At 36.0% G+C, this 14,747-nt stretch overlaps 1 protein-coding gene across 3 annotated transcripts; it reads left to right on the top strand.

Annotated features, from left to right (window-relative positions):
* The first annotated feature begins 350 nt into the window (after positions 1-350).
* On the top strand, positions 351-13,407 carry LOC125213870 (protein CHROMATIN REMODELING 20). 3 transcript variants are annotated; one of them, XM_048114638.1, is made up of 25 exons: positions 351-545; positions 1,399-1,461; positions 1,541-1,636; positions 1,720-1,812; positions 2,589-2,779; positions 2,864-3,110; positions 3,617-3,730; positions 4,159-4,242; positions 6,658-7,076; positions 7,226-7,316; positions 7,389-7,598; positions 7,923-8,042; positions 8,247-8,413; positions 8,969-9,110; positions 9,669-9,818; positions 9,906-9,961; positions 10,031-10,334; positions 10,907-11,036; positions 11,314-11,375; positions 11,473-11,699; positions 11,849-12,052; positions 12,134-12,212; positions 12,284-12,328; positions 12,453-12,543; positions 12,724-12,864. In XM_048114638.1, exons 1-24 carry the CDS (start codon positions 414-416, stop codon positions 12,510-12,512), a joined length of 3,486 nt encoding a protein of 1,161 aa, XP_047970595.1. In that variant the 5' UTR covers positions 351-413; the 3' UTR covers positions 12,513-12,543; positions 12,724-12,864. The 3 variants fall into 3 exon arrangements, with proteins under 3 accessions (XP_047970595.1, XP_047970594.1, XP_047970593.1); XM_048114637.1 differs by having other exon boundaries at positions 11,326-11,375; positions 12,284-12,543; positions 12,724-13,407; XM_048114636.1 differs by having other exon boundaries at positions 12,284-12,543; positions 12,724-13,407.
* The last annotated feature ends 1,340 nt before the right edge of the window (positions 13,408-14,747 follow it).

Raw genomic sequence — 14,747 nt, 5'->3', positions numbered from 1 at the left:
AAACTTTAATTAAGTTCCAAATAAAAATATAATATAAATATAAAATAAAAGGGAAAGTTTATTATTTGAGTGGTATTAGCAAGTCAAAAATGGTATAAATTTTCTGATTCAGCAGATATAAAGATAAGAGCAATATAAATTTTCTGATTCAGTAGATATAAGATAAAGTCAAAATATTAAATTTTCTAATTTAGCAGATATAGAGATAAAATCAAATAAATTTTCTAATTAGGGCATCTTTTTACAGCTAGGCCCTATTCACCAATTACGGCCGATACGACGTCGTTATGAGTTTTGCCAATGCCCAAATTCACCATCCCCATTGCTAAAACCCAATGAATAAATAAAAATTTAAAAAGAAGACACTGCAAATTTTCTGCAACAAGTTTAATTTGATCCAAGCAGACACAGTGATGGTTGATGGAGGAGAGATTGAGAAGAAGGATGAAGAAACAATTGACGCTGAGGAAGAATTCTCCGACAATTCAGCTGAATATGATAACGATGAAGGTGAAGAAGAGCTGGAAGGAGAATCTCATTCTGAGGTAATGCCTGGACCCGTTTTGTTCAGTTTTATCTTGCATCTGGAAAAGTGTGGCCGAGTTGTACGTTTTGCTTCGGTGGTTGTACCTTGTTTTTGTTTGTTTGGTGCCTCTGCCTCTCCTGCTATCTTGTTCAACATGTTTATTTGTATGAAGTTCGTGAAATTATAACGCCTTTGCTAGAATTAGGTTAAGGAAGAAGGAAGGATGCAATCTGGAAATGGTGTACCTTTGTTAAATGGTGTTTTTGATGGCTGAGTTATTTTCAATTGTTTCTGTCCTTTCGTGGCTTGTGTTTTCTGCATAGAGTATAATTGCATGTATGGATGAGAGAGAACTGCATCGAGGTTGTGCTTTGTTTGTTGGACCAGACAGGACTTAGTCTCGTTATGTGTCGTTCAGTTGGATGAACGCGGCCTAGTACTTAGTCTCGAGATAGTGCCATGTAGGATTAGTCTTGCCTTATGAGACTTGGTCACCCCTTATGAAAGAGGTAATTTTTGGCCAATTCTAATAACCGAACACTGAGAATTTATGGCAGCTGCTAGCTAATTGTTCCAAATAATCATAGCCATACTTGTCTTCACTACTTATTATCCTGTTATCTGCTTATTCGATACCTTGATTGGGAAAATACTCTTTGTCATCCCCTTGGGATTGTATGCGAATTAAGTTCGAAGTGTTGTGAGTACCTTGATTGCCTAATTAGTTTGAACTGTTGTAAGCATCTGTATGTAGTCTTCTTTTTAATGCTCTAGAAAAATGATAGCATCCTTTTCGACATGCATACTTTGGTTTCTTGCCCTTCTCTTCTTCCTTCTTCTCTTATTAAAGCTGCAACTTTATATCTTATCAGGAACCCTTGACCGAGGAGGATGTAGAGGAGCTAATTGCTGAGCTTATAGAAGTTGAGAGTAAGGTAAAATGTTTTGATCCTCTTAGTTTGAAGAAAGCAACAGGTGCTCTTTATTTTAATACTGACTTAATCTTCTTCTCAGGCTGCGGAAGCCCAGGAGGCACTGGAAGAGGAATCCTTAATCAATGTCGAGGCTGATGTTAGGAAAGAATTGGCTCAATCTCTCTTTGGTGATGAGGTATACTAGCTTTTTATGTCAGTTTTAAAAAAAATCTTTCTGTCAATGTTCCTTCATTTTGAATCAATTTTGGTGGTGGATAGTTGGACAAGGCTGTTTCCGGAGAAATGGCAGCCTTCAGGGAACAATGGGAAGTGGAGCTTGACGAGCTTGAGACGGAAAGTGCTCATTTATTGGTAGCTATTTTAAATTTTTCTCTTTATGCATGGAAATATTTTTTTTTGCAATATTTGTTATGCTTAAGATTAGTTGTTCAAGTGGTTTTGTAACATTAAAGGAAATAAATTATTTTGATTCTCCCCGACCTTTTGCTCCAAAATAAAAAATATTCAAGAAACTTGTTATAACCTAGTTGTATTTTTTTTTCTGTCATTGGGTGAATATGAAACATAAAAACTACTCCCTCCGTCCGCGAAAGAAGTCTTGTTTTTCAATTGTAGTCTGTCCGCGAATAGGAGTCCCGGTTCGTTTTTACTATAAATGGTACTCCCTCCGTCCCGGCTAAGATGACACATTGCTTAGCCGGCACAGGATTTTAGGAGTTATTTGTTAAAGTGTTTAATTGGAGAGAGAAAAGGTGGGTGAAAGTATATTAAAGTAGAGAGATAAAGAAAGATGGATATTTTAATAAGAGTGAGAAAAAGTGGTTGAGTGCATTAATTGGAGAGAGAAAATTTCCAAAAAAGGAAATGTGTCATCTTAGTTGGGACAAACTAAAAAGGAAAACGTAAAGTCTTACTTTCCACTAACTCATTCCACTCAAATTTCATTTAAAACTAATATATACAAGTGAGACCCATATTCTAACTTTTTTCCACCTACTTTTCTTAACATTTCTTATAACCCGTACCACCAAGAAATGAGACTCCTAATGGCGGACGGAGGGAGCATTTATTTTCTGTTTTAGCAGTAAATGTCACTTCTCCACTCATCTTATCATGTAACTGAGCAGGAGCAACTTGATGGTGCTGGTATTGATCTCTCCAGTCTCTATAAGTGGATCGAAAGACAAGCTCCGAATGGTTGCTGCACCATAGCATGGAAAAATAGGACTCACTGGGCTGGAACTAATTTGTCCAGTGATGCTCTTGAATCAGTTACAAAGGCTGAAGAGTTTCTCCAGGTCCACAGGCCTGTTAGAAGGTTCGTACTCAGACCATTTCAAGGAATTCATACAATCATGTGATAAGTTATATTTCTGAAGTTGAAAATTTTCATTTAGGGCAGACGGCATGGCAAAGTCTTGGAGGAGGGTGCCAGTGGTTTCCTTGGAAAGAAAGTTGAGAAAAGTGAAAGCAGTGAAACTGCAAATGATACTACAACTGTAGATTGGGATTCTTTCAGTAGAATGTGCTCTGACAAGTCATCTTTCGAAAATGTAAGTTTTGGTAGCGAGCACTGGGCTTCGGTTTATCTGGCAAGCACCCCACAACAGGCTGCAGAACTGGGTCTGAAATTTCCAGGTGTTGATGAGGTGAGATATTTTTGAGTTTTAATAGTCACGTAGCTGACAACGGGATGTTGATAAAAGATGCCAAGTCATGTATTTACCTCCATGTGTTTACTAAATTAAATTTATTGTTGAGTTTTCCAATTCATTATGATTGGATGAGAGAAGTACAACCTAATATATTAGTTGATCATTGATTCACTGCCATAGAAGTAGATGCACAGTTATCGTTTTATGCCACATGTTAAGCAGCTTCTAATAATTGTAGACAGTTGTAGGTTTATGGAAGGAGTAGTTTAAATGTCTGCTGCGGGCGGAGCTGTATGTTTAAAAAAATACAAAGCCTTTGTTTGAGCTTTTGGAAGGTTTTACAGACCATAATGTGATTTTAAAAATTCTGTTGAGCATAATTTTTCTAGTGGAATCAATTTTTCTAGTGGTTTATATTGGAAGATGGGCACTTGGAACTCGTGTTATTTCTTACAGTATGTCTATTTTACAGAAGTCTCTTACTTGTACCACATTTTCAGGTGGAAGAGATTGATGATGTTGATGGTACATTGTCTGATCCATTTATTGCTGATGCTTTAGCAAATGAAGGAGATTTGAATCTTACTGAAGAACAAAAGAAAAACTTTAGAAAGGTTAGTTTTGTTTTTAAAGTTCATTTGAATTGATATGTACTATAATAGTAGAAGTCATTAAGTTCTTTTATTCTTACCTGGGAAAGTTTAATTGCGCTGCCTGTGAGTCTCCAAGTGCACTTTCTGTTTGCATGTTCAAATAGTTATCTTGATACAATATTCTTATATAGACGAGTTAATTACGTAGAGATGTCAAGATGAACTAGTCTTGTTAAATTTTATGTAGTGAGATGATTAATAATTATTTAATTATCTTATTTAGACCATTTGATTTATTAACAGAATTCATTGATAAAAGATCACCTGTACACTCATGGATCTTTGCTGCTGTTATAGTTCTAGGTACCTATGTGATAATTTAACCCCTTCACCTGTGTCTAATAGCTGATTGAATTGCTTTTGCTATATTTGATTTTGTTTGGTGACAGGTTAAAGAGGAAGACGATGCAAATGCCGATCGCAAGCTTCATGTTCATTTGAAACGAAGGAGGCGTAGGAAGCAAAGCAAAGAGGTTTACTTGGTTTAGTGTATTTATTTACAATTTATTCTACTATTTTTCATAGTAGTTATGATTTTGGTGAAAAGATGCTCAAATTTTGAATTCAATATGCTCAAAATTATATTGACAGCATAATCTACAATTAACTGAATAAGCTTGGACAAATATAGCCTAGCTGGACAAGGATTTCATGCGTTTGCAACATGCATTGTGATTCTGTGGATTATTGAGGTTTGAGCTGTTTGTATATGCAACATGATGTTACAGTTCTTTGTCGTAATAAAAGAAACATCAGAATATTTAAGACTTCACGAGGGAAGTCATTGAATAACATAATACACTCATTTATATCTATCATATTTATGTGACTGATAACGTCTTCAAGAGTAATAATAGATTTTGATGCTATATCCCAGATAGCTCTGGCTTAGAAAGTCAAGGTCACAGGAGCATAACTAGTGTTTATTGACACTTTTTGGGCTTGTTTTGGTGGTTTCTCTGGCTTTATACTGGTAAAAAAGGTCCTATTTCCTAGTTAGTATATCTGAGATTCAGAGAGATAAGAATTCATACATCTAAAAAATCTGCTTTCCATCTTTCAGTCACTCTCGTGAACTGGAAAGATTAATTGATAAGGAACTCTTGTTCAGTACCTTCTACCATGTTTGCCACCTTTCTTTTTTCCGAAGCTCATGGAGGACATGCAGTTCTTGCACATTTACTGACAAATCTTACCAATTTAGCTGATGTAATCAACCCTAAATTAGATCCTACTATACCTAGCAAACATATGAGTTTTGGTTGCTTTGAAGCGGAGCTGCCTGGCATTGCATATTAGAACTCATTAACGCCCTATTCACATGATTATGTTCAATAAAAGGAATGAGGGAAGCTCCAATAGGAAAATATTGGAATTTGGAAGGGAAAAATACTTGCTCCGTCTTGAGTAAATTAGTATGTAATCTAATAGACTAACATAAAAGTTCCATTCGAAAGAGTTAAACTTCCAAATCGAAAGATACTTTTTAAATAACGTTTTTCCTAATCTTAAAGATATTGAGTAATTCACATGGAGTGGAAAAATAAATATTAGATGTTTATGAACAGCTGGGACTTTGTTACCATAATTTGGAAGGTGAGAGACTCAGTAGGACATGCTTTACCTGTTACCGCTATGTGTGATTTTCTCATAAACTTTCTAGGTCCAATCATAGCACAAAGGTTTTGGTTTATTAGTAGTTCAATTGGAATTTTTGTCTACATGCTTGATGTTTAGATCATCATTATAATTTGGGCCAGTCTCCTAGGAAATATTGTTGGTTCACTAGATTTTAATTTTAAGAATTGCAGTAAAACTGCAATTGGAATTAAGGTTACTCTCGAAACCAGAAAATTGTAGTATCAAAATTTTGAACTCTAGAATTTATAGAAATTTTTTGTTTTCCTCTTCAAATTAGTGAATTGGACGTTGAAATCTCCATGGCTAGATATTTTAAACCAACTGGCCGCAGACTGTATTTATGTATAACCCGTAAATCCCGGCATTCAATTTTAATAACAGGTGGGTCAAATTAATGTGGTTGGATTTTAAATCATGTAATACTAAAACGTAGTTGACATTTCAAATCGACTGGTAAATACAGCGATTTGCAATCCCTCCGTCCATAGAAGATGTCACACTTGTGGGATGGCTCGGGATTTTAGGAGGTTTCTTTTGTATGTTAAGTGGAGAGAGAAAATATAAATTTTAATTTAATGTGAGAGAGAACTTTTTCGAAAAATGGAAATATGACATCTTTAGTGGGACAAACTAAAAACGAAAGTGAGACATCTTTTATGGGATGGCGGGGGTAAAACTGAGGCGATGTTATAATTTTTCTCTTTATTTACTTTCGGCCATTTTCTCATTCTCTCAGTCATTATTGACATCCTGCTCTCTGTTTTTGGGCGTTCTCTGGAGACCAATTGGGGAAATATTCTCAAATGGGTTGAAATTAGAATATAGGTTCCCGTATTGAGAATTTTTCCGACCGATTGGGTGTTAAACAAAAAGTATAACCGCTAATTTTTACTGCTTTGCACCTAGAAAACAAAATGGAAGTGCATATGATTCATGTAAGGCTATCTTCTGAATCTCATAATAAAATTCAATTGAGCTAACTGATATGATAGGCAAGCTTGATTGATTGTTTTTGCCCTTTATTTTAGCTTTCTTAATTGTCACTTATTCCAGATTAAAAATGTGTGTACAACCATTTTGTTTGACATGTTTAGCATGAATGACTATTATTATGTCTTGCTTCCGTATAGTCATATGCTTGATGAAATTCATGTTTGATCTATTTTAGGCATAGTACCCACCTTTCCTTTCTTGCTGCTAGCCAACTAAAATGTTGTTGCCATGTTTTTATGTTCTATTTGGATCAGGATTTTGCTCAAGGAGAACTTTCTCCATCTGATGGAATGAGGGAGCATCAATTAGATGGTTCGATGGGTAAGGAGGATGTAACTGCTGAAAAAGATGTTGGAGATCAAGAAATAAATGATAGTGTGAACAGGTTGTTTGGCATTGTTCATGGAGAGAGGGCAAAGAATAATCTTGATGCCTCTTCTTCTGTGGATGTGGTTGAGTTGAAGGGCATCAAACGTTCAAGAGAATGTGATGAACAACCAGATAGTAAGAAATTCTGTACAATTACTTTGGATAGTGATGGTGAGGGTCCAGATGCTGAATGTAAACCATTGAATATGGAGGAAGCCACCAAATTAGATAGCCAAGTTATTTCTAGTTCAGAATCTGATTCAGATTCAGACGATTCAGATGCTGGCAGAAGCATAAATACTAGGTACGCTGGACCCATATTCTGTGATCGTGTTTATAAATTTATGTGAGACATGAAATCTCTGCACACACACACAAAAACACCGTTCTTTTCTTATAATCAATTTGAGCGCTGCCATTATTTCAATTTTATTGTCCTTTCTTTTGGTCCAGCACTAAAAGAAGACGTAAGAAGATAATTAGGAGGATCATTGATGATGCTGAATTGGGCGAAGAAACTAAGAAGAAAATTGCAATTGAGAAGGTTAGCGTTCATCCTGAATCTTATTTTAGTGCATTAGATATCAACATGGACCCGATAAATATACTTTTACAGGAGCGTCAAGAGCGGCTTAAATCATTGGAGGCGCGGTTTTCTACCAAATCTCCAGTCTCTTCAGTCAATAACAGGAGCTCATTTGATGGCACTGGTTTAGAAATACTGGGCGACATATCTTCTGGCTACGTAGTAAATGTGGTCAGAGAGGAAGGCGAAGAGGCAGTTAGAATTCCTCCTAGCATCTCAACGAAATTAAAGATCCACCAGGTTTGGCCTTGCCTACTATCATACTGTTTTCTTTATGTTATTTATTTTACATGTCATGACACTACAGAAAAGTCCCATGCACTGTGCATAAAGGTATCTGTGTGTTTAAGATTGGGACAATCTTTTATTTTGATTGTTAACTACTAATGACGAGTATGTAAACATTTCAGATAAGCTGTAGGCAATTTGAACCATGATTAATTTCTCATAATCCAACATTGTTCCAGATTTCCATTTCCTGACCTATTTTTCAATTTTCTTGTTTTCTTACTTAATTTAACAGTTCACTCATAACTCATAAATCTAATTTGTTGTGAGCTTCAGGTTGCAGGAATCCGGTTTATGTGGGAAAATATTGTTCAGTCTGTGACAAAAGTGAGGTCTGGTGATAAAGGCCTTGGCTGCATTCTGGCGCATACCATGGGGTTAGGTAAAACAATTCAGGTAGTGGTTTTAAACTGGATAGAAGAGCATCTCTCGTCATTTCTGCCGGTGACTTTTTATGCAATCACCTACCAAACAAAAATTAGGATGATAGTTAATTATATGGTTTATAGAATTAGGTCTATTCCTTTTTAGAGTTACCTGACTAGATTATGTTAATATGGATAGATATTGTCACGATGTTAAATTTTTTTCTGCACGCAGGTCATAGCATTTCTGTATACTGCTATGAGAAGTGTAGACCTAGGCCTGAGAACTGCACTCATAGTTACACCAGTGAGTGTTTTACACAATTGGCGGCATGAGTTTATGAAATGGAGACCATCTGAGCTAAAACCTCTACGGATCTTCATGGTTGAAGATGTTCCAAGGTATGTCATTCTTTCTACTGAATGCATGATTGTTAGAAGTTACGAAGTCCAGATCTAGGATCTGAACTGGAACTTGATGTAATAAGGTCCCTGGATTTGCAACATTCTTATACACTCTTTTTCTGTTGTTTTAAATTTGTTTAACCTCTGCTGGTCTATTCCAATAAAATTCTTGAGTTTATTTTATCCAGCTGTCTTTCTTCATTTCTCAAACTTTATGCTTGTGCTTCTGGGATATTATATCCCTAGAACTTAAGATGGATAAAATTCAAGTTTTACCAGATATAATACTCCCAATTTGTTTTTATACCCTCTCTGACCCTTACCAATAGACATACAGCTCGGGTTTTCATAGAAGTGCTTGTGTGTATTGTAAGTGGAGAAAATCCCACCTAAGGGTAGTGATAGTAATGATCAATAAATATATTGTAAGAGGAGAAATTGGTGGGCCATGTGGTAGAAATATGTTGATATATTGGGGGTAATATGTTGTGGGTTAGTGTCTATTGTTTAGGGATGGAGGGAGTATTACTCAATTTATTTGATTTTGTTCAGGGAAAGAAGGGTCGAGTTGTTTGCTAAATGGAGAATTAAAGGCGGTGTCTTCTTGATTGGTTATACTGCTTTCCGGAATATGTCTCTTGGAAAGTATGCTAAGGACAGAGATATGGCTAGAGAGATTACTAATGCACTTCAGGTGATCATCAATATGTTCAATATGCAAGACGAAAGTATTAAGAAGTGAATTTGTATTCTTCTACTTATCTTTCTTTTTCAATGAAATTGATCCTACATTCTGCAATATGTGGAGTATGCTTTATTCTTTTGGATAGTTCCAGGGTTTGCTAGAGCTTGTTCAGTTATGATTTCCTCTTTCTTTTCATTTCATGCATCCGTGATAGTACAAATAAAAGAATTCGGGGATGATTTAAAATTTAGATGCTACTATGATGTTCAGATATTTTTTCTTTAAAGATGTTTTGTGGGATCATTCCCACCCCTTGCTCGCTCCATAATGAGAATTTGCCAACTTGCAATCCTCATAAAAAATGAGTTTTCCCATCCTTTTTCCATAGTCTTTGAATGCTCATGAGATCAACTCTGCTTAATATACTATAGTGTTATTTCATTTTGATAACTTTTTTAGAATCTGCTCTTAGTGCATTCTCTGCATCATCCAGTATCCTAGAATTTCCTTACCTTTTTATTGATCAAAAAATGTAGTCCATTCTTATAAAGACAACATATTTGTCAGGAGGGACCTGACATTCTTGTCTGCGACGAGGCACACATTATCAAGAACACTAGGGCTGATACAACCCAGGCATTGAAACAAGTGAGGTGCCAGAGGAGGATAGCGTTAACTGGATCGCCTCTTCAGAATAATCTCATGGAGTACTATTGTGTATGGGTTTCAAATCAGAACATTTTTTCTGGGTTTTCATAGTTTCTTCATCCACTATGTGTTCATCTTGAACTTTATGTGAAACAGATGGTTGATTTTGTTAGAGAAGGATTTCTTGGCAGCAGCCATGAGTTCAGGAATAGGTAAAAAACTTTTCTCATGATGCCCTCTCTTTACCTGTTATTTACATGCTACATGATTGTGCTTTGCAGATTCCAGAACCCAATTGAAAATGGTCAACACACCAATTCTACTGCAGAAGATGTAAAGATAATGAATCAAAGGTCTCATATTTTATATGAACAGTTAAAAGGATTTGTTCAGAGAATGGACATGAATGTGGTTAAAAAAGATTTGCCTCCTAAAACTGTGTTCGTCATCTCTGTGAAATTATCTCCACTCCAGAGAAAAATGTATAAGAGGTTTCTTGATGTTCATGGTTTCACAAAGGACAAGATCTCGGGTGAAAAGATAATTAAGAGATCCTTTTTTGCAGGGTACCAGGCCTTAGCTCAGGTATGTGAATTTCCAGTTTTCCTTTTGTTCACTATATTACATGTATCATTAAATTATCTTGTGAATGCATGTGTGCTTCTCTGAATGCTGCAGAATGTTTTAAATTCGAGGTCTTTAAACGAATGATTTATTTTTTAATATCCCCTTCAATTTTCTGAACTGATGCCGAACAATACAGCATACAACATACATACTTCAGATCTATATCTGTTTAGAATTTCATGGTTCCTCACAGCTAGCAAGGTTGATATTACTGATAAACTAGAATTTATGTCACACCACTCTATTTAAAATTTAACAAGAGCTACCAGTTTCTTGTTTGGTTGACCCTTCTGTGTGTGTGTGTGTGTGTGTGTGTGTGTGTATGTGTGTGTGTGAGTGAGTGAGTGAATATCTGTTCTCGGAGTTACTAATTTTCACACGATATATTTCTCCACTTCTTTTGAATTCATCGGAACTACTCTATATTCTGAAGAGTGGCAACAGCCGTCAATAATATTTCTCTGTGCAAACTATTTCGTTTTATTAAATATGTAGATTATAAGTTCAAAGTTGTACATCATTATCTGCAGATATGGAACCATCCTGGAATATTGCAACTGAGGAAAGAAAACAAAGATTCTGCTAAATGTGAAGATGTGGAGAATCTTGCAGATGACTGCTCTAGTGATGAGAACATCGACTACAATATACTCCCTGGAGGTACTCTAGATATATCCTAGTTTTCTTTTTCTTTTTTTTTTTGGTTGTAACAACTAACAATTTAACTTTCAATTGTTAGTTGAGTCATTCATTCATCTCCTTAGCATAGAGAGAAATTTATAATTTAAATTTAACTTCAGTCTTTTTTTTCCTAAGCCATATTGGTAAGTTTCATCTAAGTTGCCCTGATTGGCCAGCTGAAACTGTTGTACTCTATCTTCTTTGTCTCGATATTCCAAAACTAAGCTCTAATAGGTTATTCTGTTGCCTCTTCCTGTGTGTCTTGCAGAGAAGCTGGGGAATCCTCAGAAAAAGAATTATAATGGATTCCTTCGTGAGGTGTGGTGATTTCCTTTCGTAAAGTTAATGTTGCAGAGTCACCTAATAATATATAGTGCTGTTTTGGACCTTAACTGTTTCTTTACTTTTCTAACAGGACTGGTGGAGGGATCTTTTGAAGGAAAATAGCTATAAGGAGCCCGATCAAGGCGGCAAAATGGTCTTGCTACTTGATATCCTCACAATGTGTTCAAGTATCGGTGATAAGGCACTGGTGTTTAGCCAGAGTATATTAACTTTGGACCTAATCGAGTTTTATCTTTCGAAAATGCCTCGTCCAAGGAAGAACGGAAAATGTTGGAAAAAGGGGAAGGACTGGTACAGGTAAATATGTTTTCAAGCATTTCAAAAATGTTGTTAATATCTTGATTACTTCACTGGAAATTCCGACTGAATCTGTCGTCTAATAATAGTATCACCAGATTTCGTGAAAAAAGAGCGGTTCACTAATGTTTCTTCTGCATCTTTGACAGATTGGATGGAAGAACAGAAAGCTCGGAGAGGCAGAAATTGGTTGAGAGGTTCAACGACCCGTCAAACAGAAGAGTGAAATGCACTTTGATATCGACTAGAGCTGGGTCACTGGGGATTAATCTTCATTCGGCCAACCGAGTAATTATAGTTGATGGATCTTGGAACCCGACATATGATCTTCAAGCTATATATAGGGCTTGGAGGTGTGTACGCCACATTTTTCTCTTAAGATACAACGTAATTAGATTCATATATGGTTTAAATCAGATGCTTGTGGTTTGTAGGTATGGGCAGAAAAAGCCTGTTTTCGCATACCGGTTGCTTGCACACGCAACAATGGAAGAGAAGATTTATAAGCGCCAGGTAATCGAAATTTAAAATTTGAAATAGTAAGTTGCTAGGGTGAGCACAATCTTTATAAGATAATTTCACAGGTGACTAAGGAAGGACTTGCAGCAAGGGTCGTTGACCGACAGCAGGTGCACAGAACAATGTCCAAAGAAGAGATATTACATTTGTTCGACTTTGGTGATGATGACATAACACCTGAGCTGGGACAAGATATTGGAGTTACTACTGAGCCAAATACAACTATTCGTGTAGGAAACTTACCAAAGCAGAAGCTGCCACTTCCCCACGGAGGTTCATCTTCGGACAAAATAATTGAGAGCTTGATAAGCGATCATCATCCCAGGTAACTAGATTTCGGCTTTTTATGGAATTTGCTACCACAAGTATGTCAGTGTCATATATGATTCAATTTACAAGAAATTGTAGTTGGGATCAAAATGCTCGTTGTTGTGTGTCTCATATGCTATCTGCTATCGATCCGGTTTCATAATGACAGCCAAGCCTAATCATTGTCTTGTTTCAGCTGGATCACTAATTACCATGAGCACGAGACCCTGCTGCAAGAAAACGAAGACGAGAAGCTTTCGAAAGAAGAGCAGGATTTGGCTTGGGAGGTGTATCAGAAGACGCTCGAGTGGGAGGAAATTCGAAGAGTCTCTCCAGAAGAGAACATACCCACTGAGCAGCAGAGAAATTCTGTCCAAGAACCCGCACAGCATCAGCAGCAGCAGCAGCAGCCTGTTGCAGAACCTGCAGTTGATCCTCCCCCAGCACCGGCTCCTAAATGTGACTATGCACTAGAACGAGCCAGACGACGCCACCAATACAAATACGGACACCGACAATGCACAAACCTCGCGCACCTGCTGACCTTGAGGAGTCAACAGATTAAGGCAGGTGGCCATGCCATATGCGGCGAATGCGCCCGTGTGCTGCGCTGGGAGGACGTCCAGCCCGATCCAAGGTGTTGGTGATGATCTAATGAAGTTAGGCTGTTACAGGTTTTACATTATTTTCACCATGGTTAACTGGAAAATTAATTTGTCTCGTTTTTCTATAACCGGCTGAATTCTCTCATCTTTATTGTTTTCAAACCACATCTTTACTGTTTTCAAACCACATTTTTTTGTAGAGGAACCACAGTTTGTGTTTGTGCTATATTCAACCTTCATTTATGGAGTACTATTATTTTAGATCTTTTTATTAATCCTTTGTGCGTTGCCAAGTTCTAAATTCGAATACTACTGTTCAATTTTGAATGCCCTTCTGACTTTCATACTTATCATATTTTTTTCAATCAACAGTAATATATACCCGAATCCTCAAGTGGCCGTATTGTATGTAATCAATCTCACCGTATATGATTAATTGATATCAATTCCCTTTTTTTAGTTAGTCCATAATTCATTGACAGTCGTACATTTGACTACTTTTAGTAATGGACTTCACATTTTATTTACTCATCATCCTCACATTTTATTATAAAACTAATATATATAAAGGTAGGATCCACGTTCCGTTAACTTTTTAAATCCCTTTTCAACTATATTTCTTGAAATCCCAAGTCAAAAGAGTTCTATTAATCGTGGATATAGAAAGTCCTTTGTTCTACTACTATATTTTATTTCCTTTTTACCCTTGTCCTTCCTCCTTTGCTCTCAAATCGATCCATGAGCTTCTGTTCTGACTTAGGTTTTGATATCAATCACTTGAGATCAAATCAGTATCTAGTTTTAATTAATGAATACATATATAATTATTTCTATACCTACGGTAAACCCAAAGAAAAAAATAATACTCCCTCCATTCTATAGTAGTAGAAACGTTTCCTTTTGGAACGCGATTTAAGGAAAATATGAATTAAGTAAAAGAAGAATAAAGTAGGTAATAAAAAAATATAGAGAGATGAAAGAGAATAAAGTAATAGAGAATAGAAGTTAGTGAGAAGAGATATGTTACTTTTATTAAAAAGGAAAATGACTTCACTCTTATGGAACGTATCAAAATGGCAAAATGACTCCACTACTGTAAAACGAAGGAAGTATTACCAATAAAACAATAAAGAGGAAGTTTTACAAATAGCAAAAAACGAGCTAGGTGCGGGAATCGAATTTACTATTGTATAATGTAAAAGAATGAGGGTTAACTTTATAAATGGTGATTACTAAATTTTAGTTTGTGTCAAAATATATACTTAAACATCATGCTTTATAGTTTATATTACAGGAAAATTTTATTTCATTTTTTTAATTACAAATGGCAATTAATATGGCAATGAATTTAATTCAAAGAAATCAGACCAGTTGACTTAATTCCACTATTTAACCACAAGTTGATTTCAAAACTATATATATAGAACATCTATTCAAACGTATAACAAAAAAAAAATAATTTTGAAGGCTAAAAGGAAAGCAATCCCAGAAGTAGAAGATTCAGCCATAAAACCTTCCCAGACCCCCTTCTGATTGCGATCTGTGATGAAGTGTATCCACATTTCCCACCTTCTTCTTCAATCTGAATTTATTAGAGAAGCACTTAAACAGCCCA

Source organism: Salvia hispanica, chromosome 3, assembly GCF_023119035.1.
Source record: "Salvia hispanica cultivar TCC Black 2014 chromosome 3, UniMelb_Shisp_WGS_1.0, whole genome shotgun sequence".
Taxonomy (NCBI): domain Eukaryota; kingdom Viridiplantae; phylum Streptophyta; class Magnoliopsida; order Lamiales; family Lamiaceae; genus Salvia; species Salvia hispanica.
Note: the sequence above shows the minus strand (reverse complement) of the source record. Positions and strands in the feature narration are given on the sequence as shown.

What these genes read in the sequence shown, in the direction of transcription:
- LOC125213870 (XM_048114636.1), top strand. Translation starts at nt 414, where the DNA reads ATGGTTGATGGAGGAGAGATTGAGAAGAAGGATGAAGAAACAATTGAC. An exon ending in TTATAGAAGTTGAGAGTAAG is followed by an intron (nt 1,462 to 1,540) that starts GTAAAATGTTTT and finishes TCTTCTTCTCAG; the next exon opens with GCTGCGGAAGCCCAGGAGGC. An exon ending in CTACAATATACTCCCTGGAG is followed by an intron (nt 11,037 to 11,313) that starts GTACTCTAGATA and finishes TGCCTCTTCCTG; the next exon opens with TGTGTCTTGCAGAGAAGCTG.